Source organism: Odontesthes bonariensis, chromosome 17 (assembly GCF_027942865.1).
Source record: "Odontesthes bonariensis isolate fOdoBon6 chromosome 17, fOdoBon6.hap1, whole genome shotgun sequence".
Classification (NCBI taxonomy): domain Eukaryota; kingdom Metazoa; phylum Chordata; class Actinopteri; order Atheriniformes; family Atherinopsidae; genus Odontesthes; species Odontesthes bonariensis.
In genome coordinates, this window is record NC_134522.1 from 30,233,110 (window position 1) to 30,260,664 (window position 27,555).

Consider the following 27,555-nt stretch of genomic DNA (forward strand, 5'->3'; position numbering starts at 1 on the left):
TGGCTTCTCTCCAGTATGAAGCCTCTGATGATACCTCAGATTTGATCGTTTGATAACTTTCCCACAGTCCTTACAGCAGTGCCATCTGGGTCCCTCTCGGGCTCCATGTTTCTGCAATGACAGAGAGGAAGAAGACTTAGATCCTTTTGAAGTTCACACAAAAGATTTCTCTAAGCTAACCTAAGCTAACCAACATATTCTAACTGGACCTGGACAGACCGAGCCACACAGGTCTCAATATCACAGCTCAAATGTGAACGCTGAGGGTGCGTTTATAAGTGCCCTCAGCTATCAGCACTGTGCTCTGATGTGTTCTGCACACGTTCAGCTTTTTAAGCAGTAAACTCTTGCTTTTTGCTTTTACTAATTCTTTTTGTCATGATGAAACTCTTAAAAGAAACTTGAGTTCCTGTTGCTGCTCCCAGGTGAAGGTTTGCTTAACTGCCGTAAAAACTGTTGATTTAAGCCAATCATTTCTCTACAGTGTGAATACGTTGGTGTGTCTTTAGATTAGCTAATTGAGTGAAAGCTGCCCCACACTGACCACAGCTTTAAGGCTTCTCTCCTGTGTGAATACGTTGGTGTGTCTTTAGATTAGATAATTTAGTGAAAGCTGCACCACACTGACCACAGCTTCCATCATTTAGACCGTATCTCTAAATGATGGAAGGAACCAGAGTCTTGTCCAAGTTGTTCACTTAAACACCATGTAGAGGTTGGGCTGAAAAAGGTTGATGACCGCTGGTTTAAACAAATAAAAGTAACAGCGGTGGTAATACATGACATTCTTTACACCAACCCTCTGTTCCAGCTTACAACTCAGAGGTCTGCAGCCATCAGGGAAACACAGTCCGTTTTAACTCAACCTCTGTTTCTCTCTAAAACAACTCTACAAACCTGTCATCTAACCATTAAAGACCCAGAATATTACCACCACCAGGTTCAATTCATGTAACCCAGAGACTTTAAACACAAATAATTAAGATTAGCTCCTGAACCTCTCAAATCTGCAGACTGAGAGCCAGAAAACGTCCCACCACAACAATCTGCCCGCTGATTTTCTTCCAGCAGATCATTCAGCCTGCAGCACATGTTGAGTCTAAGCACATCTGGATCTGCAGCTCAGAGAGAGGAGATGAAACCAGGAAACACTTTGCTGTTTTTAACCAGGAAAAACATAAACTGAGCAAATGGAACATTTATTAAGGGACTCTAATTATAGCCGCTTTCGGACAGACCGTTCTAAGAAAGTAGTTATCAGAACTACCCTCCTCGAATTTCGTTCTGATAACTATCCTTCCCCAGCGGGACTGTTTCAGTCTGCATTCGCACATGAGTCGGGACCTGATAGGGACTGATGCGGCGCGCGCAGCCGTCTGCTTCAGTGACGTGTTAGCCGTTAGCCGTTTAGCGCTACATTCAAACACAAAACAAAACGGTAAAAGTAAGGAGAGTAGAAAAAACACCACCAAGAAGCTAATATGGAGAGCGGGGAGGCCACTGTGTTCATGGTCTGCATGATGGTGATATTAATCATGGACAATCACATCAGGCGTCTAATATCGAGGCTGGAAGATGTAGCGTTGGCACGTTATTAATTAATATTTACCTCGAAAATAGCAGGGGGCACCACCTACCTACAATTTTAATTTACGTTACAGTCAGGTAGGAAACTGTTACAATCTTACGATCCTGGTATATTAAATTATTAATTAATTAATACTCAATCCCATTAATTCATTAATAATCAGTCTCATTCTGATTCGTAGTTCTGTTTGAAGTGATAGTCGGCTTTAGTAACTGTCCGTGACGCTCTTAAATGGAGTAATACAAACATTTATTCAACATTGCACAGGTATATAGGTGTATAAACAATTGATAAAGAGACAGAAATTAGAATTATTGGTGACACTCAAAAAGGGCATATAAGGGAAGAAAGAAGCAGGCCGCTAACAGGGTTACCTATCAAAAATGTGACTAAATCTGGTTCGTAACACGGATATTGTGCCAACGGTCTTCTGCCCGCGGAGGTCTGCTCATTCGTCGCTTTCAGAGAAAGTTTTCATTTTATCCACGGCTTCGAAAGATCTCAAACCAGCACCTTACTTTGTCGTAGTAGCGTAAGGGGTCCCGTGGTTCTTCCTTCTGATGAGTTGGTGTCGAAGCGGTGTTCCCGTGGTAACCAGCGGGATGACGTAGAATCGACTTCTTCTTTATTCTTGGTCCTTGGATGAAGAGTGGCGGCTTGGCTGGGCTGAGTTGGCACACACTCGCGTGTATTGGACCAGACTTTTATACAAAAGAAAGGGGAAGTCTAAAAAAAAAATGGTAATTAATAGTTACAGAGAGGACAAAAGAGTTGCGTGAGGGATAACAGAGAAAAATGATGAGAGAGTTTGATGAGAGAGTGAGAGGGGCTGAGAGAGGGCGATTTCATGCGCGCCTCTCTTTTTAAGCTGGAGATCACATGTCGGCTTTCGTCCAATCAGAGTTCAGCTTGCTTTTGACCCAAAGGAAAAAAAAGGGGGGTTGACCAAGCTGAACTCATGAGACAAAAAGGGGAGAATTCCTGCTTCTTTCTTATACCGTATTTAACTCATATGACATTGATTTTAGATAATATAATGTTTCTAACAGACAATAATGTTGCATACGAGCAGGCATAAACACACATATGAGCATGGAACAGTTATCAGCATACAATACTTCATATTATCATGATAGAAATAGTATGACAACTTTTGGTTACTGTTAATTAGAATGATCTGCAGCTGTTTGGACTCAATGCCTGTGGAATTAAACACTATTAGGTTATGCATTGCACATAATGAGAACATTAAACATCCATAGGTGAAATTGTCCATGTCCATCAGATTGACATAGTGAAAAGTGTCCGTTATCCATGTCCTTTGGGGGGCGCTGTGGCTCCACGAAAGGGATTCTATTAAATCCAATATCCCATAACTCGGTAAATACTTCATGTAAAAGAATGGCGAATGTTTCAAAATGATCTGTAGATTTATGCAGTTTCGATTTCAACAGTTTATGTCAAGAAAAGTGACGATTAGGGTTGATTCTATTCTTCTAAAGAAAAGTGGAGATTTGAACATTCCTTGTAGCAGACCAGGAAAGAAAAACAAGCCTGGTTTGTTTCTCTGTCAGAGGGTGTCAGTTTGCATAATTTATTATGCGTGGCTGGCGTTGGAGGAGAGAATCTCACAAAGGAACTCCAGTAGGTTAGAATTCACATCTGGGTCCTTATCTCCTTTGGGTAATCCGTTGAAAGGGTCATAAACAGCGGAATGTTTTCGATGTCAAGACATTTGAAAAAGGGGGGAAGGTTTAATGTAAACATCTCCGTTCTCTGTCTTTCCTGAGAGCACGCTACAAAGAGCTCACAGAGAGAGTCAGGAGACTATACTTTTTCATTTCATGAAGGAAGAAAGGAGAGCAGAGCGCTGCAGACAAATGAGACCAGTGTAAGTTTAACTTATTAAACACCCGCCGGTTGTGTCTGTGTCTATGAGGAAACATTTCAGCCGTGATAGCATGACATGGGGCGTAGCTACCGACCACCACACACCTCCGTTAGATTAGTTCTATAAGAACTATGAAAAGACCCGACCTCGGAGAAGGAGATAAATAGTTATAGGAACTAAGGGAGAAAGCCCCGAGTTCCTGTATGTCCAAACACGGGAGAAAACGGCCCCGCGGATTAAAAGGTTATTAGAACTGCCAAAGGTTCCTACAGTCTGAAAGCGGCTATTGATATACTGGGAATATGTGAAAGTTGGTTGACACATTCATCATCATCTACAGCAGCTACCAGCATTCCAGGATATAATGTATTTAGAAAGGCTAGAGAAGCAGGGCGAGGTGGGGGAGTATTAATCTATGTCAGAGACGTTTCAACATGAACTAATAAGGTGGCCTAAAGACGTTAACGCTGAGTGTATTGGTCTAAATGCATCACTCTGCTCTGCAATGTCTTTTACTGTCTTTTACTGTGATGTAAACATTATGCATAATATTGTACTGCAATTCTTTAAACTTGTTGCAGATTGAGATGTTAGATGGTAAAGCAAGAATTCTGTCCCAAACCTGTACACTTATTTCACATTTAAATAGCCCTCCCCACGATTTCCTCAACCAAGAAAGTTTGTCCACACTGAGGGAGTATATTTCTGAGTAAAATTTAGAAATAAAATGTTTATGTTCTTTATTATTGATCAGGAAAATTTCTAAATGATATGAATCTGGTGTAAACTTAAGAGATTTATTTTTTTGTTGTACATAATGCCTTATCTGCAAATATTTATAAAAATCCTTATTTGGCAAAGAATATTGTTCCTTGAGAGATTCAAAAGATTTGAACTCTCCTTGTTTGAATAGGTCAAAAAATCTATGGATCCCGGCCGAGTGCCAATCTGCAAAACTTGTTCCTAAAGTTTGTGGAGGGCAGTTTGGGTTACCCACCAGTGTGGACAAAATTGGAAATGATCGATTGCCTTTAAAGAGTTTTCGAAGTTTATCCCATGCCTGTAATACATTGCCTAATAAAAAATTATTTTTAATTCTACTTGATAGTGCATTTAATTTGGTGCCAATTAAGTTGACAGGCGATGATGGTTTACAAAGCACTAGTTCAATATTAAGCCAAGGTGAGTCTGAATTTTCGTGTATCCACGCACTTAATATCCTAGCTTGTACTGAAAGAACATAATATTCTACATTGGGTAGGTTCCATCCGCCCAATTCTTTAGGCAATTGAAGTGTCTCCAATTTGATTTTTGGTTTTCTTCCTGCCCATATAAAGTCTGCCATAGCTTTATTAATTATTTTGATGTCCTCAGATTTTAATATAACAAACAACATTGATATAGGATATAGTATCTTAGGTAGCATAACCATTTTTATAACATTAATTCGGCCTAGAAAAGATATTGGAAGAGCCTTCCACCACAACAATCTGCCCACTGATTTTCTTCCAGATCATTCAGCCTGCAGCACATGTTGAGTCTAAGCACATCTGGATCTGCAGCTCAGAGAGGGGAGATGAAACCAGGAAACACTTTGCTGTTTTTAACCAGGAAAAACATAAACTGAGCAAATGGAACATTTATTAAGGGACTCTAATATTGATATACTGGGAATATGTGAAAGTTGGTTGACACATTCATCATCATCTACAGCAACTACCAGCATTCCAGGATATAATGTATTTAGAAAGGCTAGAGAAGCAGGGCAAGGTGGGGGAGTATTAATCTATGTCAGAGAAGTTTCAACATGAACTAATAAGGTGGCCTAAAGACGTTAACGCTGAGTGTATTGGTCTAAATGCATCACTCTGCTCTGAAATGTCTTTTACTGTGATTTGTGTGGATCCACCTCAGCAAAGGATGTGTTTTATGATCATCTTCAGACAATCTTAAATCACTGCAACTCGAATAAGGATATCATCCTACTCGCTGATTTAAATATCAACTGGGACATCAAGTCAGGAAAAAAATTAAACAGCTGATGGATGAGTACAATTTGACGCAAATCATAAAAGGAGCGACAAGAATAACTAATATGTCAAATACAACAATTGATCTAATATTTACTAATAATCCTGAAAGAATCTCTAAGACTTTTAATCTATTATCAGGCCTGTCAGATCACAATTGTATCTTGTGCTCATGGAAAATTAAGAGGAAGCATTTAATGGCATCCACCAGAGGTCACCAGTTCTACTTCATACCCAAAAGCCAGCAACAATTCCTGAATGAGGAAATCCAAAATCTAGAAGGTCTAATATTTTAGAAAATAACGACATTGAGGCTAGCTCAGATAACTTTATTAAAGAAGTCAATGATATTATAACACACTTCACAAAAACAAAAAAAAAGGTAAATCCAAGCAACATAGAAATAATTTTTTTTTACATATTGCTTGAAATACTCTTCACACCCCCATTGAAACCAATTAATTAAAAGTTTTGACACAAAAATTAAAAGTTTTAGTGGCCTCTTGAACGAACAATCTAGGAAAAACACTATCCAATCATACTGAACGGACCGTTAACGATGCATGGATTCTGATGCGTCTATCAAACTGCAATCTGCTCCCCCCCCCCCTCCCTCCTTCCCCCTGTGCGCGTACCCTTCTTCGTGAACAAATTACACGTGTCTAGAAGCTTGGCAGGAAGCTAAACTAGAGCAAGCTTGGCTAGCACCTGGCATTATTAAACGTATAGTTAGCATAAACTAAATACTAAATACGGCAACGATCGATGCTTGCTGTCAGAACAGCGCTCGTGCACCTTCGTGCTCGTGAACAAGCATTGCGCATTCATGTATTCTAGAGGCGTGGCTTCGGGGGGAATCTGAAGAAAAGGGTTGGGACTTTTGACCTGTGTATTTTCAAAATGCAGCTTCGCTGGACTGAAAATCCAGGATCTCCTACCCTACCTTTAAACATGAGTGGCAACCATGTCTGAAGCCAAAGATTCTGCAGGAGAAAAGGACCGTACAACACCGAAAAGGAGGCGAGGACAAGCTAAAGCAGCTGTAACCAAGAGGACAATGGCTGTGAATGTAAAAATCCGAGAAAATAAACCTGAAGAGTTGAAAGCAGCATTGGAAAGACTCGACCTAGCCCTCACACAACTTCAAGAAGCTCACATATGTTATAATGATAGACTAACTAATGACATTGACAAAGAAGAGTTTGATGCCTATGAAAAGCTTATCTTGATGAGCGTTCATGATGTGCGTCATGAGGCTCTAGCCTGGCTGCATGAAGTGAAAAATGGAGTTGACGATCATCCAGATGTTGATGAAGAGTTAGACGTCACAGACCAAAATGATTTAGTCAATCAACCTCAAGCCGACACAAATGATGAAAATTCTGTGTCAGGAGAGCTAGAGATGCTACAAGCTCTGCAAAAGAGGGAACAGGAAAACTTTGAAGTGCTGCTTCAAAGCAACAAAGAGGAGTTTGAACTGGAACTCCAGCGAATGCATCACAAGGCCGAGCTAGATGCACAGATGCTACACAATGAACAAAAGAAGCAAGCCCTGACTGCAGATTTCTTTTCTACACAGAGAGCTGGCAGGATCCCTGCAATGACAAAACCGTCACTTTCGCCAATATCTAGGGATTCAATATCACAATTGCTAGAGTTTTCAAGGCAGCAGTATCAAGTCCAAGTAGACTCTCTTAGGCTCCTACCAAGGAATATGATCAAGTTTGATGGTGACCCCCCCTCCAGTATTGGAAGTTCATGAGGCTTTTCACCACAATGGTTAACTCGTCTACACCAGTACACCGAAGGAAAGGCTTGAGATGCCATAAGTCACTGCTTATACAACCCCAATCCTAGTGCGGGTAGCAAGGAGGCACTTGAGCGACTAAGAACAAGATTCAGAAATCCTCATTCCATCTCACAAGCTTGGGTAGGAAAGGTTTTGAACTTTAAGGAGATAAGAGACAATGTGCAACTCAGAGACTTCGCAGACCAACTGAGAGGCTGTGAGTATACGCTTGCTGCCATGAAATGTGAGGAAGAGCTCAGAATTGAACAATTTTTATCTCAGATTTGAAACTCATGATTTTAATAATGAATGTATGCTTGTTTTAAGTTCTTTAAATAATGAGACTAATGTCCACGAGGTAGACTGTCCAAAAATACAGTCCTTATTTGAGAAGGTGTGCACTAGAAAGGCCATGGGGCCAGATGGGATATCCGCCCGCCTCCTAAAATCCTGTGCAGAGGAGCTAACTCCAGCCTGGTGTCCGATTTTTCAGCGGTCTCTTGACTCCCACACTGTACCAGCGCTTTGGAAAAAGGCAGCTATTACACCGGTCCCCAAAAAGCCCTGCCCCACAGAAAACAATGATTTTAGACCAATTGCATTGACGTCTATAGTCATGAAATGCTTTGAAAAATATATGGTGTCCCTTTTAAAAACCGAGGTCAACCCAAAACTAGACCCATGGCAGTTTTCCTATCAGCATCAGCGTAGTACAAATGATGCTGTAAGCAGCATCACCCATCTTGTACTGAAACATCTGGAGGACCCAAAGGCCTACGCTCGTTTACTTTTTATTGATTTTAGCTCAGCTTTTAATACAATTCAGCCATTTTTACTACTAGAGACACTAAAGAACATGGGTGTTAGCTCTTTTGTCATAAAGTGGTACTTTTCCTTTTTAACAAATAGGACGCAGTATGTCAGAGTCCACAATGCAGCCTCACAAACTAAGTGCATAAGCACAGGGGCTCCTCAAGGTTGTGTGAGTTCTCCCATCCTCTTCACTATCTACACAAATGAGTGTGTGAGTACTCACCCACACAACTACATTGTCAAGTTCTCAGATGACACTGCAATCCTTACTACATAAGGATCAGGAAACAGCACCATACCATTCGGAGATAGAACAGTTTGTTGACTGGTGTGATGCCCATCATCTTGTTGTCAATGTGAAAAAAACTCAGGAAATGATATTTGACCCAAGAGTAGTTTCCAACACAAATGCAGTACACATCTATAACACCCCCATATGTCAGGTCCCCTCATATAAATACCTGGGTGTCTTCATGGACAGTTCACTAACATGGCAAGTCCATATTGAGAGCCTCTGTATCAAGCTCCAACAGAGGATGTACTTTTTAAGACGACTAAGGCTGTATGGTGTTAATAATAGGCTTCTGTTTTTATTTTTCCAAATGATCTTAGAAAGTGTGATACAGTATGGTGTGCAAACGTGGTCTGGTAATCTGACTGTTCAGTTAAAAGCCAAGTTGGGGCGTCTGGTTAAAACTGCACTGAAGATTGTTGGTCACCAAGATCAGGGATATATGCAGTCCATCTATGAAAAGTCAGTGCTCAGGGAGGCACTGAAGATTCTAGAGGACCCCACACACATTCTGCACAATGAATTCACTCTCCTACCCTCAGGTAGACGTTTTAGGACATTGAACTGCAGACTCAACAAATACAAGAACTCCTTTATCCCGTCTGCCATAAGAATGCTTAATGACAGATAGACATGCGCTGCACAGTCTTATGTTCTATATTTTTAATGTTTTTCTATCTTTATGTTGTATGCTGAGTGTGCGAGTGCTGTATGTTATGCAGTGATTGTTGGAAGCCCAAGACAAATTTCCCCCTGGGGACCATAAAGTACACTCTACTCTACTACTACTCTACTACAGTGGTCGCCGCATCTTGGTTGAGATCATTGGCAAGCTACCATCAGACCTCAGGGCCAAATGGTTAAATAAGAACTATGAAATTACAAAAGAAGAACATCTTCCGAAACTTGACGACGTTGTCAGCTTCGTAGAGACAGAGGCTGAAAAGAGGTCTGATCCAGTCTTTGGTGGGTTAGTTAGCTATAAGAAACAGGAGAAACCAAACAATTTTACATTGACTACAAAGGGGTTCAAAAAACCTTTTCAAAACTACCCCACAAGTGTTAAGGCAGCTGCTGTTCAGGAGAACAAGTCTACATGTACCAAGCAACCAGCTAATCTAAAGTGTCTGAAGTGCTCAGAGCGCCACTTCTTGAACCAGTGTCCAGCTTTCCGCTCACAAACTGTGCCAGATCGCCTCGTGTTCGTTCAGGAGAAAAACCTGTGCCAAAACTGTTTCATGATGGGGCACAACACTGAGGTCTGCACACGCAATTGGGTATGTAATGTGCCTGGCTGCGGACAGACACATAACAAATGGTTGCATCCAAACCACACGAGCAAACAGAATACTACAGCAAGTCAGGACGCCACTGATGACAGTAAAACTACCCAACAAACACAACCTACCAGATCACCTAATGTCACTTGTGGATTTGCAGGCAGTCGAGAAAGAATATTTACTGGAAGTGTGGACCTTGAGATAGACTCACTGCACGATGGCAGCATGTACATGCTTAATGGTGCGAGAACAGTAAATAAGTTAAACATAGGACTTATCCGTCTAGCTACACCTGATGAGACGGCCAGATGGGATCACTTAGCGGACATCCCTATTCCTAGTGTCAACTCCAAAGATGTGCACCTTGTTATTGGACAAGATGCACCACGTCTTCTCAGAGCTGAAGAATATTGTGTAGGAGGAGATAATGACCCATATGCTACCAGAACGGTGCTTGGCAGGGCCATAAATGGACCAATTGATTACAAGGAAAGAAGGAAGGCCAGGGCCTACTTCAGGGCTATTCAATTAGTTAGGGACAAGGGCCAGTTCATCAAACTGAAACAAAGCAAGGGGCCGGGCAATATGACTTATCACTGTTCCAAATTAAGAAATTAACACAACGCATCGCTGTCAATATTAGGGGTGGGTATCGCCAACCACCTCACGATACGATACGCATCCCGATACAGGGGTGGCGATACGATACGTATCCCGATACATGCGATACGTACGTATACGATACGTAACCCGATATTTTAGGCTTATAAGATGAAATTTTAGCCTGTAACTCCTTGACCGTACATCATAACATATGTCATCTCATGTGGAATTTTACAGAGACTCTGCTTTCAAATTATACCATCCCCTGGATGATGGGTCAAAGTATGCAGGCAGGCACAGGAACCACGCTGTACAAAGAAACAGACATTTGTAACCAAATATAGTTTTTTTTATTTTGCTTTAGACCAACAAGTACTCTCTATTAGTGCATGTAATAAACACATTTACAAGGAAGTGGTGCAGAAATAAAGCTGCCTTAAAAATAAGTAAACCTAAAACATAGCCTTTACAAGGCCGTAGTGTGAAGAGATTTCTTTTGATACAAGTAAAACCTTAGAGAGCTTAGACAAATGACCTTAACAGGCCTGTGGTACAAAATATAGCTGCCTTTGAAACAAGAAAACTTAAGACATAGCCCTTATAAGACCATAGTGCAAAAAGAGATTGATTTTAACAAGCATGTAGTACACAATAAAGTTGCCTTTGGTAAAAGAAAACTTAAAACCTAGCCTTAACAAGACTGTAGGGCAAAATATTGATTGCTTCTGCTTGTGATAAACTTAAAACTTAAAACATGGACAAAAACAGGGCTGTTGTGCAAAAATACAGCTGCCTTTGAAAATGGTTAACTTGAAACATGGCTGTAACAAGACTGTAGTGCAAAACATATTTCAACTTTTGAGAAACATAAAACTTTAAGATAGAAAACATAGCCTGCACAAGAACAAGGCTGTACTCCTCATTAATACCAACCTACTTCCTCTGGTACATTTTCAAGTTTTTGTTCAAAAACAAAAGCTGGTCTACATGAGCTGGTTTGATAACACTTCTCTCAGCTGTAACTATCAAATCAAAATCAAATCAAATTTATTTGTATAGCACATTTCATGTACAAACAGTTCAAAGTGCTTTACATAAAATAAAAGCATTGCAGCAGGGAGTGCAAGAAGCATTAAAAATACATAAAATAATATAAAGAGAAACAAATAAAATCATTTAAATGAATTTAAAATCAGGCAACAGTCTAGATAAGTTAAAAGATATTTCATGCATAGACACATGAGAAAAGAAATGTTTTTAACCTGGATTTAAAAATGTCTACATTTGGTGAAAGTTTAATCTCCACTGGCAGTTTGTTCCACTTATTTGCAGCATAACAGCTAAATGCTGCTTCTCCATGTTTAGTCTGGACTCTGGACTGGACCAGCTGACCTGAGTCCTTGGATCTAAGAGCTCTGCTGGGTTTATATTCTCTGAACATATCACAGATGTATTTTGGGCCTAAACCGTCCTGGGATTTGTAAACCATCAGCAGGCTTTTAAAATCTATTCTGTGACTGACTGGAAGCCAGTGTAAAGATTTTAAAACTGGTGTGATGTGTTCAGATCTCTTAGTCCGGGTTAAAACTCTAGCAGCAGCGTTCTGGATGAGCTGCAGATGTTTAATGCTCTTTTTGGGAAGTCCAGTTAAAAGAGCGTTACAGTAATCGAGTCTCCTGGAGATGAATGCATGGATGAGTTTCTCCTGGTCTTTTTTGGGAGAGGAAACCTTTAATTCTGTTGATATTTCTGAGGTGGTAAAAAGCTGCCTTGGTGACAGCTTTGATGTGGCTGCTGAAAGTCAGATCTGAGTCTATCAACACTCCGAGGTTACCAACTTGGTCAGTGATTGTAAGGTCCCGAGTCTCAAGATATTTACCAACGCTGACCCTCTTCTCTTTGCTACCAAACAGAATGATCTCAGTTTTGTCTTCATTTAATTGTAGAAAATTATCTCTCATCCAGGTGTTTACTTCTTCCAGACACTGACACAGTACGTCTGCTGGGCTGCAGTCGTCCGGTGACAGAGAGTCACCATAACTGTGATAATTGATGTTAAAATTCTGCAATATCTGACCCAAAGGGAGCATATACAAGTTAAACAGAAGAGGTCCAAGAATTGACCCCTGGGGGACTCCACAAGTCATGGCCACTCGCTCAGATTCATAGCTGCCAATAGTAACAAAATAACTCCGGCCTTCTAGGTAGGACCTGAACCAGTTAAGGACCGCTCCAGAAAGTCCAACCCAGTTTTCCAGCCTGTGCAACAGGATTCTGTGATCTACAGTATCAAACGCAGCGCTGAGGTCCAACAGAACCAGGACTGAAACATTACCAGAATCAGTATTCAACCTGATGTCGTTTAACACTTTGACCAGAGCTGTTTCAGTGCTGTGATGACGTCTGAAGCCTGATTGAAACTTATCAAGACTTCCACTTTCATTCAGAAAGTCGTTGAGCTGGTTAAATACAACTTTCTCAATAATCTTGGATATAAAAGAGAGATTAGAGACCGGCCTGTAGTTGTTCATCATAGAGGCGTCTAGAGTTCTCTTCTTTAGGAGTGGCTTAATAGCAGCTGTCTTTAGTGACTTGGGAAAAATGCCTGATGCCCGTGAGCTGTTAACTATTCGTAGGAGATCACTTTCTACTGAGGTAAAAACAGTTTTTAAAAAGTCAGATGGTATTATGTCCAGAGTACAAGTTGTTGATTTCAGCTGCCGAACTGTTTCCTCTAGGATTTTTAAATCTGCAATATTAAATTGTGACATAACGTCAGAGTTATTTCTAGGTTTTAGACACAGATTAGTTTTCTTGTTTGTCTGTGTTGCGTTAATGTTTTGTCTAATTGTTTTGATTTTTTCGCTAAAAAAGTTGGCAAATTCATTGCATTTCTCAGTGGAGAGGAGGTCTGGATTTGACTGTTTAGGAGGATTTGTGAGTTTTTCAACCATAGCAAACAGAGTTCGAGACTTGTTGACATTCTTATTAATCATTTCAAATAAATGCAGCTGTCTGGCCTTGCACAGCTCATTGTTATAACTACGCAGGCTTTCTTTGTACAGCTCATAGTGAATCTGAAGCTTTGTTTTCCTCCATTTACGTTCAGCTTTCCTGCATTCTCTTTTCAGATTTTTGACCGTAGTGGTGTTTCTCCATGGGGTTTTCTGTTTGATCAAGGTGCTCTTGATTCTTATCGGTGCAACAGCTTCCATTACATTAAAAATTTTCAAGTTAAAATGATCCAGCATTCCTTCAACCGACTCTGCGCTCATTGTTGGTAACATAACTATGGCCTCCCTAAACTGAGCACTTGTGTTCTCATTGATGTACCTCTTCTTAACTGAGAAGCTGGTTGTTTGAACATTCTGAGTAATATGTAAATCAAATAAAATACAAAAATGGTCAGACAAGGCCAAATCAGTAACAACAACAGAAGAAATATCAACACCTTTAGAAATGGCCAGGTCCAGAATGCGACCTCGAAGGTGGGTTGGTTCTGTTATATGCTGCCACAAACCAAACATGTCCAGCACAGAAGAAAATTCTTTGGCAGTACCATCCGTCATATTATCCATGTGAATGTTAAAATCCCCGGTCAAGATAAAATGGTTAAAATCAGTCGAAATAACAGACAATAATTAAGAAAAATCATCAATAAAACTTGCATAGTATCCTGGAGATCTGTAAATGATTAAGAACAGGATTTTAGGAACACCCTTTAAAATAAAACTCAGATATTCAAAAGAAGTGAATTCCCCAAATGAGATATCTTTACACTGGAATGTATCTTTAAATAAGGCAGCCTCCCCCCCACCTTTCCTCCCATTTCGGCATTTATCCATAAAACTAAAGTTTGGGGGAGCTGCTTCATTAAGAACAGTAGCACTTGTGCTCTCTGTTAACCATGTTTCTATCAGAAAAATAAAATCTAAATTGTGTGAAATTATGAAGTCATTAACTAACAGTGACTTATTGGACAGAGATCTAATATTAAGTAAGGCTAGCTTTGTGGAGTTTACACTGGTCTCTGTTGTATTCTGAGTTGTACGTGGTACCGTTAACAGATTAGATAAATTCACCCAGCAGGTTGACTGTTTTCGATTCCTTCTTTTACCAACTAATACAGTAATCCTATTGGGCCCCAGCTTGTTCTCAGAACAGCTGTCAGAAGTCGGACTTCTATAGCAGGGACCCTGAACACATCATGGCATGGCATCTTTGGTTTGAACAGTGCTATCTTTGTTTTGAACTCTGGGTGTTCTGCTGCTCCTTGAACATCCTGCACATCCCCTTGTGTCCTGCTCTGCCAGGACAGATGATGTAAGAGGAGGAGGAGGGGGTGTCCTGCGTTTCTCGGTTGATGGTGGTCGCTGGAGTCCTGGCTGGGATAGAGACATCCTTTTGAGACCTTGGGTGATGTGGAGTAAAGGGTCTGGTGAGAGGGGAGGGCTGGGGGTTGTTTGCCTCGCTGCTGTGTCCTTCAGTCTAATCTGTACAGTCATGTTTGGGTTTGCCGTCCCAACAGCATGACGTAAATGTGCATCAAGTAATCTGCATCCATTTCGATTGGGATGCACGCCATCAGCTCTGAAACGCTCCTTACAGTTCCAAAAGATATTAAAGTTATCAATGAACTTAATCCCATGGGCGATGCATGCATTTGACAACCATGTGTTCAGGCCAAGAAGTTTGCTGAAAAGTTCAATTCCTTTACCCACAGTAGGAATGCGGCCAGAAATGGAGACCAGGTATGCTCCATAGTGACACAGTCTCTCCAACAGCAGAGAAAAATCCTTCTTCAGGATCTCAGAGCCAGTCTTCCTTCTCAGAATATCAAAAGACCCTGTGTGGACAATGATCCTCGTGCCATCTGGATGAGTAGACAGAATGGTCGGCAAAATATCTATCAGTTCCCTGACTGATGTATCAGAAAAAGTTATATTTTCCGTCTTTGCCATTCTGACATGCTGTGTTATAGAGTCCCCGATTAGAATGGTGTCTATTGCTTTTTGTGTGGAGGTGTCGATCACTTCTGTAGTCCTCACCTTGGTGGTGGGATTTGGGCTTCTCCTGATGATCTGGTTAGCCCTAGGCTGAGGTTTGGGGCCATTTCTTTTGTTTGTCTTCATGTTTGGGTTACATTCATCATCACACACTCTATTTTGAGTCAACGGATCGTATCTATTATGCAATAGAACTTCAGGTGGCGGAGTGAGTGCTGGAGGTTTAGTTTTGGTGCTGGATTTACCTTTGCGACGGACAACATGAGACCAGATCCTGGCTGGGGTTGATGATTTGGGTTTGGCACCAACACTGTTCCAGTGGGAGATGTCAGTCGGACCGTCCGGTTTGGAAGCTTCACCAGATATTCCAGTGTCATTTGGACAGATCCAGGGAAGTGTGTCAGCCAGGGCTGCAGTGTGAGATTCCACATCAGCTGTGATCCCGTGTAGGAATATCTGAGTTAGTCCTTTGGCCAGACCAAATCATCTCCCATAACCAGCATCACCTTTTCCGGCTCCAACATCCCCCTCTCATTAACTGTGACCAACCTTGGTGTTAAAATGGACCCCCAACTCAACTTTGATTCTCATATCAACCTCCTCTGCAAAACCTCCTTCTACCACCTCCGGAACATTTCCAAACTCCGCCCCATTCTTTCCCTGTCAGACGCCGAAAAGCTGGTACATGCTTTTGTGTCATCAAGGCTGGACTACTGCAACGCACTTCTCATCGGGATCTCTAGCAAGAGCCTGCAGAGGCTCCAATACATCCAGAACTCTGCAGCTAGGATCCTGATGAGAGTGCGTAAACATGAGCACATTACCCCCATCCTCCACTCACTCCACTGGCTTCCCGTCGCCACCAGGATCGAATTCAAAATATCCCTCCTCACACACCAATGTCTTTATGGACTTGCCCCCCCCTACCTAAAGGAACTCCTGGACCCTCTCAAAACTTCACGTCCCTCCCGCTCCACTCACTTAAACCTCCTCCACCAACCCAGAACCAGACTGAGGACCATGGGAGATAGGGCCTTCTGTGCTGCTGCCCCACGCCTGTGGAATGCCCTCCCCAACACCCTGAGAGCACCACAATCAACCGATTGTTTTAAAAGGGGTTGTTTTAAAATGTTTATTTCATTGCTCTTATTATTCTATTTTATTTTTTTTTTCTCTCTTCTTTTTATCATTTTTAAACCTGTAAGCCCTTTGAGATCTCTGATATAAAGGGCACTACAAATAAAATGTATTATTTATATTATTATTTGGCACATGAAGGCTCCACAGCCTGCGCAGGAACTATAATAGAGTCAATAAATTCCTCGTCGTTACGAATGTCTTGCAGCGTTTCAGTCCTCTTCTCGAGCTGTGCTACCTTCGCAAAGAGTAGCTCACACTGTGTGCAGCTCACTGATACTGCAGGGTTAGGAGACATTTTTTCTGTCCGATTCTCTTTGTAAACAGGAGGGCTAATACCGTTTACAAATATACAATTGAAAGAAAAAGAATAAAATTATATCCAAGACTTGTGGAAAGAAGTAGAATGATTTAAAAGCGAATAAAGTAATAAGCAGCAGGAGGAAGCAGAGACATGTCTGCACTCTTCAGAAGCAGGAAGAGGTGGAAGAGGTCTTTCAACATTTTAAATCCATTTTGATTATCACCCTAATGTCCCTGAACCACATATTTTACACATTCCCCAATTTGACCTTTTCATGAATATTTACTTAGTAATAACCTCATATTTACTATTATAACCAAAGTACAGCAAGTTAAGGTAGTGATTAAAGGGGATAGAGAATCAAAATAATCTTTTTCACGTTTTTGGTGTTAGTTCTGAGTCTCCCCGCTGTGGGGAGTACACACGAAGTGCCAGCAAGTGTCAGAACCTCTGTTTCAAGTACTCCCCCTTTTTTGAATTGCTGCCAGAAAATGGGCAAATCCGTGTTTGAGCATTAAGTGACGTATCTTTTGGCGCAATCGCCCCACAGAAACAGGTGTGCCTTCCAAGGCTATGAAAGTGGACTACGATCATTACATATTCTTCCCCCGGAAAGCAATGTTCGCGATCAATGGCTTTTATTTATTTTTAACAGCATCCCCAGTACATACAACCGGCGACATTTCCTTTGCTCTGCGCATTTCATGGAGTACAGTTTCACAAACCTTGCACGATTCCGAGCAGGCTTCAGTCGGAATTTAATGCTCAGTAGAGGGTCAGTTCCGACTTTACAACAAAATCAACCCCAGAAATCAGCACAGCCTGTAAGTATCACAATTTATTTTGTTTTAAATGTGTGTTGTGCCATATTCCTGTTGTAAGAATTGCACGTTAGCTCTGGCTTGTTCATCTAAAAGGAATGAGCTTTCTTTTCAGTGAGAGCAAGGGCAGCCAATCAAGCAACGGCAACCAAATAAGCGCCAACACCTACCTGCATTTCATAATGAGGTTGCCAGATAAGCTCTGAAACGACGCCAATAAGGGCAAACGACGCATTCTAAACCCAGCATAGTAACATAGCTGTTTCAGAGAGCCTTTTAGGGAGGTTCTGAGCCATTACAGACCCAAACAATTTTTTTTGGGCTACATATCACATCACAGAACAAGGATTAATGCCCCATTCAACCATTCTCTATCACCTTTAAGTATTCTGGGAAAGGTAACATTTGTGAATGAGCAGCATAACCTCTGGAAATAATATTACTAAATATATATTAAATAAATATACATTATTAAAAATATTACACAGTAGCAACAATGGGCTAATTGACATATTTTAGAGAACATTTTTTTCCTTCTTGCAATTACTATTGACATTCTGGAGAAGAAGCATCTTTACAGACAACAGAAATTAAAAAAAATATATATATATATATATATATAAATATATATATATATATATATAAATATATATATATATATATATATATCAGGCTCAGCATCACTGAAATTGTAAAGGAGAATTCAACAATTAAGATGTGCTTATTCTGATTCCTGCTTCCCCTCTCTTGCCCCATTCCCTGACCCACCCAGCCCCTTACCACCCCCACCCATTAGAGCTGCGCGATATGACGATATATATCGTGAGGACGATAGAAAGATGTCTATCGTGACCTTTCTCATCTATTTTTTCTATCGTGATAAACTTTTTTTTTCATCATTATAGCTAATATACATTATAATATAATTTCACATGTTAATATAACATTTTGCGTTTTTGCTATGCAAACTCTAAGTTTGTAAAACTCTAAAAAAGAGAACAAAAATTATATTTTTAGAGAACGTGGTTTTGCGACACTACACCGCTTTACGTCACGCGGCTTTGCATCATACGTTTGCGACATGACTGACGGAGAGAGCCCGCAAAATTTCTTTCTGGCTTAAAAAAAATGAATGATGGACGCGCTCCAAGAAGGTGTTACCACAACAGCCGTTATACAGTCCGAAACGGTTGCCAGGACACAGACACAACAAACACCACTTTTGCCTAAAAGGGGGGGCAGCTCGGTTGTTTGGCTTCATTTCGGATTTAAGCCATCTGATACAGAACAAACGCAGCCGATATGTAAACTGTGCAGCAAAGCCGTTCCCGCGCCTGATGCTAATACTTCGAACCTCTTTTACCACCTGAGGAAAAACCACGAACAAGAACACGGGAAACTACAACCACAACATATTGGATAGGCGTATTGATGAACGGATATAGAGAGGCTCACGGACTTTTGGAAGTTTGAAGGAAGGGTACCAGTAAGTCAGTCATGCTTACTTAATAATAGCACCGCCGAGTGCATGGTGTTCAATGATTCTACACTGCTTTGGTACTGATAACAAATCAAGTTGTTTACTGTCGCGGGTATTTTAGCACACATGTGCTGGTTGTGAGTCGTGGCCGATGGACTGAAGCTAGCCTAGCCTTCTAGTAGCCGTGCAGAGTAGAACTACCAGGGAGGTTCTAGTGCTATGGCTATTTGCAGACCGGCTTTTAGAGTACCAAGAACTACAGTTTCCTCTGTTAGTTGTACTGACAGCGCAACCTTTCCTGACTGTCATCGCGAAAAACAGTAGGGTAAAGCCTGATCTGTTGGATAAATCTCTGCACGCGTCTTTGTTTTTTTTGTTTTTTTTTAAGTGCTTGTGGTGACCAAAGCGCTGAACACTGAGCAGACGCACGTCAGTGTGAGAGAGAGAGATCTGCAGTTTTTGTTAAAGCAATGCAACGAGACACAGCAGACGCAGCAAAATGGACTCCATCCTCAAAGTTGTGAATATCGAGCAGTGAATGTCGAGTAAAAGAGCATGTATTCACAAAGCTGTTTGTTTACTCTTATGGCCACGAGTTGCGCTGTGTTGTTCCCGGTTCGGGGTTGCGACTCCCACATTGGAAAACGAGATGACTGGTTAAAATAGGCGATGGCTGATTTTTTTCGACCCTGTCCGTCAAAATAACGGACTATGAAAAAGTCTAATGCAACCTCTGTTGTGGTATATCATGATATGTATCGCTATCGGGATATAAAGTAATCCATATCGTGATGTACTTTTTTTCCCATATCGCCCAGCCCTACAAACAGCAATATTATGAATACCTCAAAATGCTGTGAGGTAAAAGAAAAGGAAAAACAACAACAGAACCATACACACAAATACAATCATTTTGAGACTAAATCAGAATTATATTCCTTATTTGTAGTTGCAACTTGCAAACATGTTATCCTAATGTGAGAAATGGCTTTTTTTTTATTTCGCCAGAGAAGTAAAGTTGGCTGTGTATGAGGTCAGGGCAATGCGCAGACAGTGGTGGAGATGTTGGTCAGTAAGTGGTATGTGATTGTGTGTTTTGATTGCATTCATGTGTGAGAATGATGACTCACATGTGTATGTTGAGCCTAACATTGTCAAAAGGAAAAGTGCAAGACTCCTTGAGTGTGGAAATTTGTCTTAGCTGACTGCATGGGTCCAGAATTTTTCAAAGCCTGCCTGCTGGAATGACTGTCTCAACTCATCTGTTGACGGGATGTCAATAAGTCCGAGCTGTAAAGACCCCTCATCCACACTAGACAGCACCTCCTTTGCTTTCGATGCAAAGTCTGCCTCAACATCGACGCAGAAAGGGTCCTTAACAAATCGCAACACTTCACTGGGGATGCTGAAATCATTAAACCTAGTGGCAAAGTTGTTTTTCAAAGAGTCAATAAAGTTCGTCATCAGCTGCGCAATTTGCAGGCCAGATTTCCTCAGTGTGGGGAAGTGGAGCATCTTCCCTGGGCAAAGATCAGCAGAGAACAGCGAGAGCTTTCTTTGAAAAGCATTAAGTCTCTCCGCAAGTTCCACAACTGTTTTTCCCCTGCCCTGCAACTCCATGTTGTTGGTTCAAGTGATGGAAAACGTCACTCAAAAAACAAACAGTTGCATTGAATTCATCGTTTTCCATTACAGGCAGAAACTTGGCAACTTTTTTTTGATCCCGACGACCGGAGAAACACCAGTATTTCCTCTCGTAGCTCATTGAAACGTTTTAATGCATTTCCCTTGCTCAGCCATCGAATGTCATTGTGAATGAGTAAATCGCTGTGTTCGGATGACATGTCATTCAATAACTGGAAAAGCCGGTACTGTAAGCTAGAGTGGCACCGAACAAAGTTAATTATTGCCATCACAGAGTCCATGCAGTGTTTCAATTCTCCACTGAGCTTAGCGCACAGCAGGCTTTGGTGGATGAGGCAATGCAGCGATCGCAGCTGAGGAGCCACGGCTGTCATTCGCGCAGCGAGCCCCTGTTCTCTGCCCGCCATGGAGGGCACACCGTCTGTCAGCAGCACATTGATGCGTGCCAAATCCAAGTTGTTTTCAGCGAAAAATGCAGTAATTTTGGAGAATAAAATCTCCCCTGTAGTAATAATAATAATAAATTTATTTGTATAGCACCTTTCACAGAAAATAAAATTCACAAAGTGCTTCACAATATGATGCAAGTCAACATTTCATATACACATCATATACACACATAAGAAAACACAGTAATAGCAGAAAAGCACGAGGCTACAGAGCAGATGGGCACTTTCAGAACGGATAAAAGCTATTTTAAATAGGTGGGTCTTCAGATTCTTTTTGAAAATGTCTAAAGAAGTTGCAGACCGTAGACATAGGGGAAGAGAGTTCCAAAGAGTTGGAGCCACTACCTCAAAGGCACGATCACCCTTTGTCTTTAGACAAGAGCGGGGGACAGTCAATAAGCTCTGGTCTGAGGACCTAAGAGACCTGGTTGTGTAATAGGGGTGGATCAGGTCACAGATGTAACCGGGTGCCTTATGATTAAGGGCTTTGTATGTGATAAGAAGAATTTTAAACTGGATCCTGAACCTTATAGGCAGCCAGTGTAAGGAAAGTAGAATGGGTGTGATGTGAGTCATCCTGTTGGATCTAGTCAGTAACCTGGCTGCAGTGTTTTGAATAATTTGTAGACGGTTCAGAGATGATATGTTGAGACATGTGAAAAGTGAATTACAATAATCTAACCGGGAAGACACAAATGCATGAATAATCATCTCCAGCTCAGGCCGGGACACAATGGACCTGAGTTTTGCTATATTTCTGAGCTGGAAGGAACAATTTCGTGCTAGTGATTTTAGGTGCTCCTCAAAGCGCATGCTTCGGTCGAAGGTAACCCCAAGGTTTTTTAGCTTTGACTGAGCAGCTGATGAAACAAACCCAATACTCCGGGCAATTTTGGGGGCTGAGTCAATGGTACGACCCTCCATGGGCATTAGTCCGAGTAAATCCTCCCTAAAACATTCGCCATCAAAAAAACGCACATAAAGGCACAGCTGTGCAATGTCACTGTTGTCTGTCGACTCATCCACGGCCAACGACATTACAGTGAACCCTCGCTATAACGCAGTTCATCTTTCACGGTCTCGCTGCTTCACGGATTTGCATTGTGCATTGTGTTCTGCATTCTGATTGGCTAAACAGTCTCTCCGCTTCTTCTCTACCCGTGTGTCAATAATGTTGCGGTTTAATATGTACACATACATTACAGTTCTCAAACATAATCGATGGTGGCATGTCGGTATACAAGAATCTTTTTGCCCAGAAGAAAAAAAGAGCGACAACAACAACCGATAACTATGTTCTTCTCTTAAAAAAAACACACCTGCACCGCGGGCTTTAGAAGAAAAAAACGCTACAGAGCGGAGTCAGGATGCAGGGGCTCAGTCAGAAGAGCAGTGAAATACACGTGAGTCACTATTTGTCCTACTGTACTTTGTATTTTTTTTCATAATCATTTTTCATTTTCTCCCGTTCTAATCCAGTGACTCGGGTCGCGCTAGGGCGGTGCTGATCTCCGCAATTTGAAGCCTTCAGTTTGTATTGATGATTAAAATGATTATTTTACAGTACAGTAGTTATTTGTAAAAAAAAAAACAACGTTTATACAGTACTTTTATTTGTTAAACAAATGCTTGGGCAGCATTGATTGTGCAGCTAAGCAATGTTCCCTCTGAGCTGCTCACATTCTCAGCGCACAAGAAAATCTATGCAGCGCATAAAATAAAATTCACCATAAACGTATTAATTAATATCTAATACTAGACCTAATCTAATTAATTAGACCAATACTGTGTTTTTCTGTAACATTTTTCAATATAACGCAGTGACAGGTGTTCAGCCAATGATACGATACGGCTTACTTACGCTATGCAGCCAATCAAAGCATTGATAGTGCTTGCATATGTGCCCTGCCCATACGCGCCGTGCAGGTTAGCTAGCTAACAGTGAGACGCAACCCCTTATCATGGCGAAACGAACGGGCAACGCCAGCGACACATCCACTCACCGAGCCAAAGTAAAAAAGAAATGCGGTTCTTTTAGGATGGAATGGCTGTCTGAGTATGTGCAAACAGAAGAACAAGCGCTGAAACTGGGTCAGATTTTTTCTTTTTCGAGTGAGAAAGGTCTACTCTGCAAAACAAGGCTGCAAGCATGACTCTCACATATAACATAACAAACTACACATCTCATGAACAACAAGATTTTTGTCTTTTTCATTTTAAGTGGGCCAAATCGCTTATATTAAAAGTAAACTAATGAAAATTGCTGCTGTGATTTGATTCTTTTAATGAGCCATGTAACTGGCCATGATCCAAGGTTTTGAACAGGTGTGATGCAGGTGTGTGGCCACAGCGTGCACATCTGATGCTGCTCACAGTGGTCCTCAGTGTGCTCAGGGAGCTGGTGTGTTTGCCCAGACACGTGAAAAATTAGAGGGAAGGCAGCTAAGTATGATGGAGTATCCCTCAATGACGTCCACTATTTTTGCCTCCCTTCATATCAATGCGAACAGCCACCTAGCGATAGCCGCAGCTGTTACGGTGTTTGCTGCTCGGAAGCAGGGGAGTGCTCGGTCTGCACTTCGGTCTGCACGGTTTACACAGCAGGCAGTGATACGAAGGGAGAGAAAATAGGGCCAAGCGATGTGAGGTCTGACTTTTTCTGGAGGGAGGATTCTGTGATGCAAATGTATTACTCTTTTGAACGCATATTGTTTTGAGAAGCAAAACGCTTTATTTTCGGAACCTTAGCAAACTAGCCGGACTACCAAAACGAGGCTGGAACTCTGCTCACAGGATGCAGCAGGGGGTAAGAAAATGTTCATAAAGGATGTCGCTGATATGGGATGTCATACAGCTTCATGTCAGAAGAGGCGAACTATCCCTTTAACTTTGATGTGAATCTTTGTTTGTTCTTTAGTTTTTTGTCATGGTGTATTGTCTGTATGTTTTTATGATACCTGCCTGAGGACAACGGATGAAATTTAGCAACTGTGCTAACTCCGGCATATTTACATTGATGCTTTGCTGATATGTTGATTAAAGGAAAACGCCGGAAAGTTTCAAATTTACTATTTTCCCTGGTACATGTTCCCCAAAATCGATTTCTCACCGTGTTTACATTTGTCAGCCCGAGAGAGTAACATTCGCGAATGTTTGAAATTCAAGTTATACCGCTCTGGCTCTCCCTCCCTAGCGCCGCCATGTTCACTCAACATGACGTCAGAAATGCAAACATTTTTTCTACAGCAATGGAAGACACTTATGAACTGTCTTGGTCTGACTCGGACCCGGAGATAGAACGCGAAGTTTCGCCTGAGTCCGAGTCAGATCATGATCAGCCTCTCGATCCAAGTTATGTTAGCTTATAGCCATCAGCCGAGATGGTCGGATAAGGCTAAAAATAAGGATGGACAAGTGGCTGTCGCAGCAGCCGCGACACCGCCGCCAAATGCTAACGACTCACCGGTTGTATCCACGAGCCGTGAGGCGTTTCCGGACCCCATGCCCAACCTTGTGTACCGTTTCCAGGCCTACCAGCAGGTGACCTACTTTCTCCATGGGAGACTTGGGAAGCGCTTCCGAAGAGTGATTCCCTCCTGTGCGGTGTGGGCGATCAGGGATAAATATGAGTCGCAGGACGGGACCTACAAGGGTTTCCTTCACGCCGATGAGGCAGTTGTAGACTATCACTACAGATATATGTGAACATACATGTTGAAATAAAAATAATTTCTAATTCTACTATATACAGGTAGTATTCAATCATTGTGTATTTCCAAGTTACACTCTACACTTTGTTAGAGCACACTCCCGCCACACAAGTAGAATTTTTTTTTCCCGCTGCACAAGTAGAATTGCATTTCTGATGTAAAATATGCCCGGATGTGGCTGAACATGGCTGCGCCCATGGCCAGAAGTGAAAAAATCTGGGAGCGCAAGGTTATGGGTTGAATAATGTAAAACAGTGTGAGAAATCGATTTTGGGGGACAGGTGTCAGGGAAAATAGAAAAATTGAAATTTTCCGACGTTTTCCTTTAATGTGCAGAGTCCTAACCAAATAAATAAGAAATAAAATAAAAACCTCCTCCACACTGACCTGTGGCCCGGTGGACCCAGAGGATGAGCCGGCTCTGTTCCTGGTGGAGGGGTTCTGCTCCTGGTGCTGCTCCTGCTTCAGCTCCTGCTTCAGCTCCTGGTGCTGCTCCTGCTTCAGCTCCTGGTGCTGCTCCTGCTTCAGCTCCTGGTGCTGCTCCTGCTTCAGCTCCTGCTTCTGCTCCTGGTGCTGCTCCTGCTTCAGCTCCTGGTGCTGCTCCTGCTTCAGCTCCTGGTGCTGCTCCTGGTGCTGCTCCTGGTGCTGCTCCTGGTGCTGCTCCTGCTTCAGCTCCTGGTTCTGCTCCTGCTTCAGCTCCTGCTTCAGCTCCTGCTTCAGCTCCTGGTTCTGCTCCTGGTTCAGCTCCATTCTGGTCCGACTGATGGACTCTGCAACTGTCAGCACATACGATAAGATCCAGCTGTGGCGTGCAGCATGTTAAACCACACCCACTTTTCTTCTTCTCTTGATAACCTTTCTGCACAGTTTTTAACCATCCAGTCACATTCCATTAAACTCCTTACTGTGCTTTTTATTTAAATCCCTGTGAACTTTAAAATGCTTCTTTAAAGACCCACTAAGGTCACAGTTCAAAATATTTGTAGCTTTTTGATCAAATTCAGAAAAAAAATGTAATAATAACTCTGTAGACCGACACCCACTGTGTGCAATATCCCATAAATCTCATCTGAGTCAGTGGAACACCATCAACTTAAATCATTTTACTACATTAAGACAATGATCCTGTTTGAGGAAAGGGTCTCAATATCATCCCAAAGACTGAGGTTCAGATTCTCTCCGTTTCTAAACCTGTTCTCATTTCCAGAACCTTTTTATCAAGTACTCAGTCCTTGTTGGTTCATGGAGAAAAGAAAATATTGGATATGTAAAGGAAAGTGAATAATGAAGCTTTCATGAGACACTTCTGAAGAGGACAGTCAGACTGTCTTTTAATGGGCTTCTGAGTGTAAATCTGAGAAATCACACACTGATAATGAGGAGAACTGGATTTCTACTGCTCCTGTGATACTTTCCTGGATCACCCACAAGTCTTTATAATAATGCTATGACTCCTCTTCACACAACTTAAACTCTTAATGTAATTAAAGTATTTCTATTGAGCATAATTAAGTCCCATTTTAAGATCTAATCATGAAATATGGCATATTGTGTACGTTAAACACATCAAATCACATGTTTTGGCTGCACACTTCTATCAAAAAGCCAAATGATACTCAGATAAGTCTGGAAAGAACCATTCTACATTTGACATTGATCATCAAACTTTTTAAATCACAAAAGATTTCAGCAAAACTACAGAAAGAAGTTAAGAAAACTGCAGCTTTAGTGGAAAATGTGACAGGATGGTCAAAAAGTGCCCCAAAAGGTTAGAAAAGAGGAAGAAAAGGGCCCAGAAGTATGTTTCACACACAGCTAAAAGCTATAAAGCTCCATTTTATTTGGCCATATGGCCGGCTTTTTGAAATCTATAGCTGAGGTTGTGTTTCTGGGATCGTGTAACGCTTTAACCGTTAGCATTAGCATTAGCAGGCCGGACTAACTGTGAATAGCAGCCAGGTTATCTGAACTTTTTACTCTCTGCTGCATGTTCTGACTGCCCGTGTCCAGGAGCAGGAATCAAACCAATGACACAGAGCACTTTGAAGACATTTCTGCTAACGTCTGACCGCTAAATTCATTATTTTCTGGACTCACCTGCATATAGCTTTCTGTTGCTATGCTACCAGATGTTCCGAGATTAGCCGAGGCTTCGCAGTGTGTGTCGGGTAATGGGCCGTTTCTCAATGTGCGTATTTGTGTGTAGTGATGTTTCCAACAGGGTCTTGACTCTGAAGCGCGTGTCAAGTAACTTCGGATGTATATTTGTGAAGCTTGTACCAAGGCGCGTGTCGATGACTATATGGTGACGTCAGAGGCCTTTCGAACCGGCCGCACCATGTGACCGGTTTAGGAGGGGGGGTTTCAATAAACTTTATTGTTCTATGTAAATGTACAAAAAGCATGGCATACAAAACATTGTACAGATATCTGTAGTGTTGAGCTGACTGTAGAAATATCAACATAATCAACATGTTATTCTGTGTATGATTAAGTTGAAAAATGAAGAAATAATACATTATACATATAAGATCAAACACAATAGACAGAAGCCATATATACACACACACATATATATATACGTATATATACACGCGTGTATATATACATATATATACACGCGTGTATATATACACACGTGTATATACACACGTGTATATATACGAATATATACACGCGTGTATATATACACACGTGTATATACACACGTGTATATAC

General features: G+C 41.5%; 1 protein-coding gene and 1 pseudogene across 1 annotated transcript; both read right to left on the minus strand.

Moving 5' to 3' along the window:
* On the minus strand, positions 1–27,142 carry LOC142366183 (uncharacterized). The gene is made up of 4 exons (XM_075448001.1): positions 26,935–27,142; positions 25,225–25,613; positions 2,107–2,314; positions 1–111 (listed from the first exon to the last, which is right to left on the minus strand). Exons 2-4 carry the CDS (start codon positions 25,585–25,587, stop codon positions 71–73), a joined length of 612 nt encoding a protein of 203 aa, XP_075304116.1. The 5' UTR covers positions 25,588–25,613; positions 26,935–27,142; the 3' UTR covers positions 1–70.
* LOC142402522 (uncharacterized) overlaps positions 1–27,555 on the minus strand; it is a 64,477-nt pseudogene that overhangs the window by 1,404 nt on the left and 35,518 nt on the right.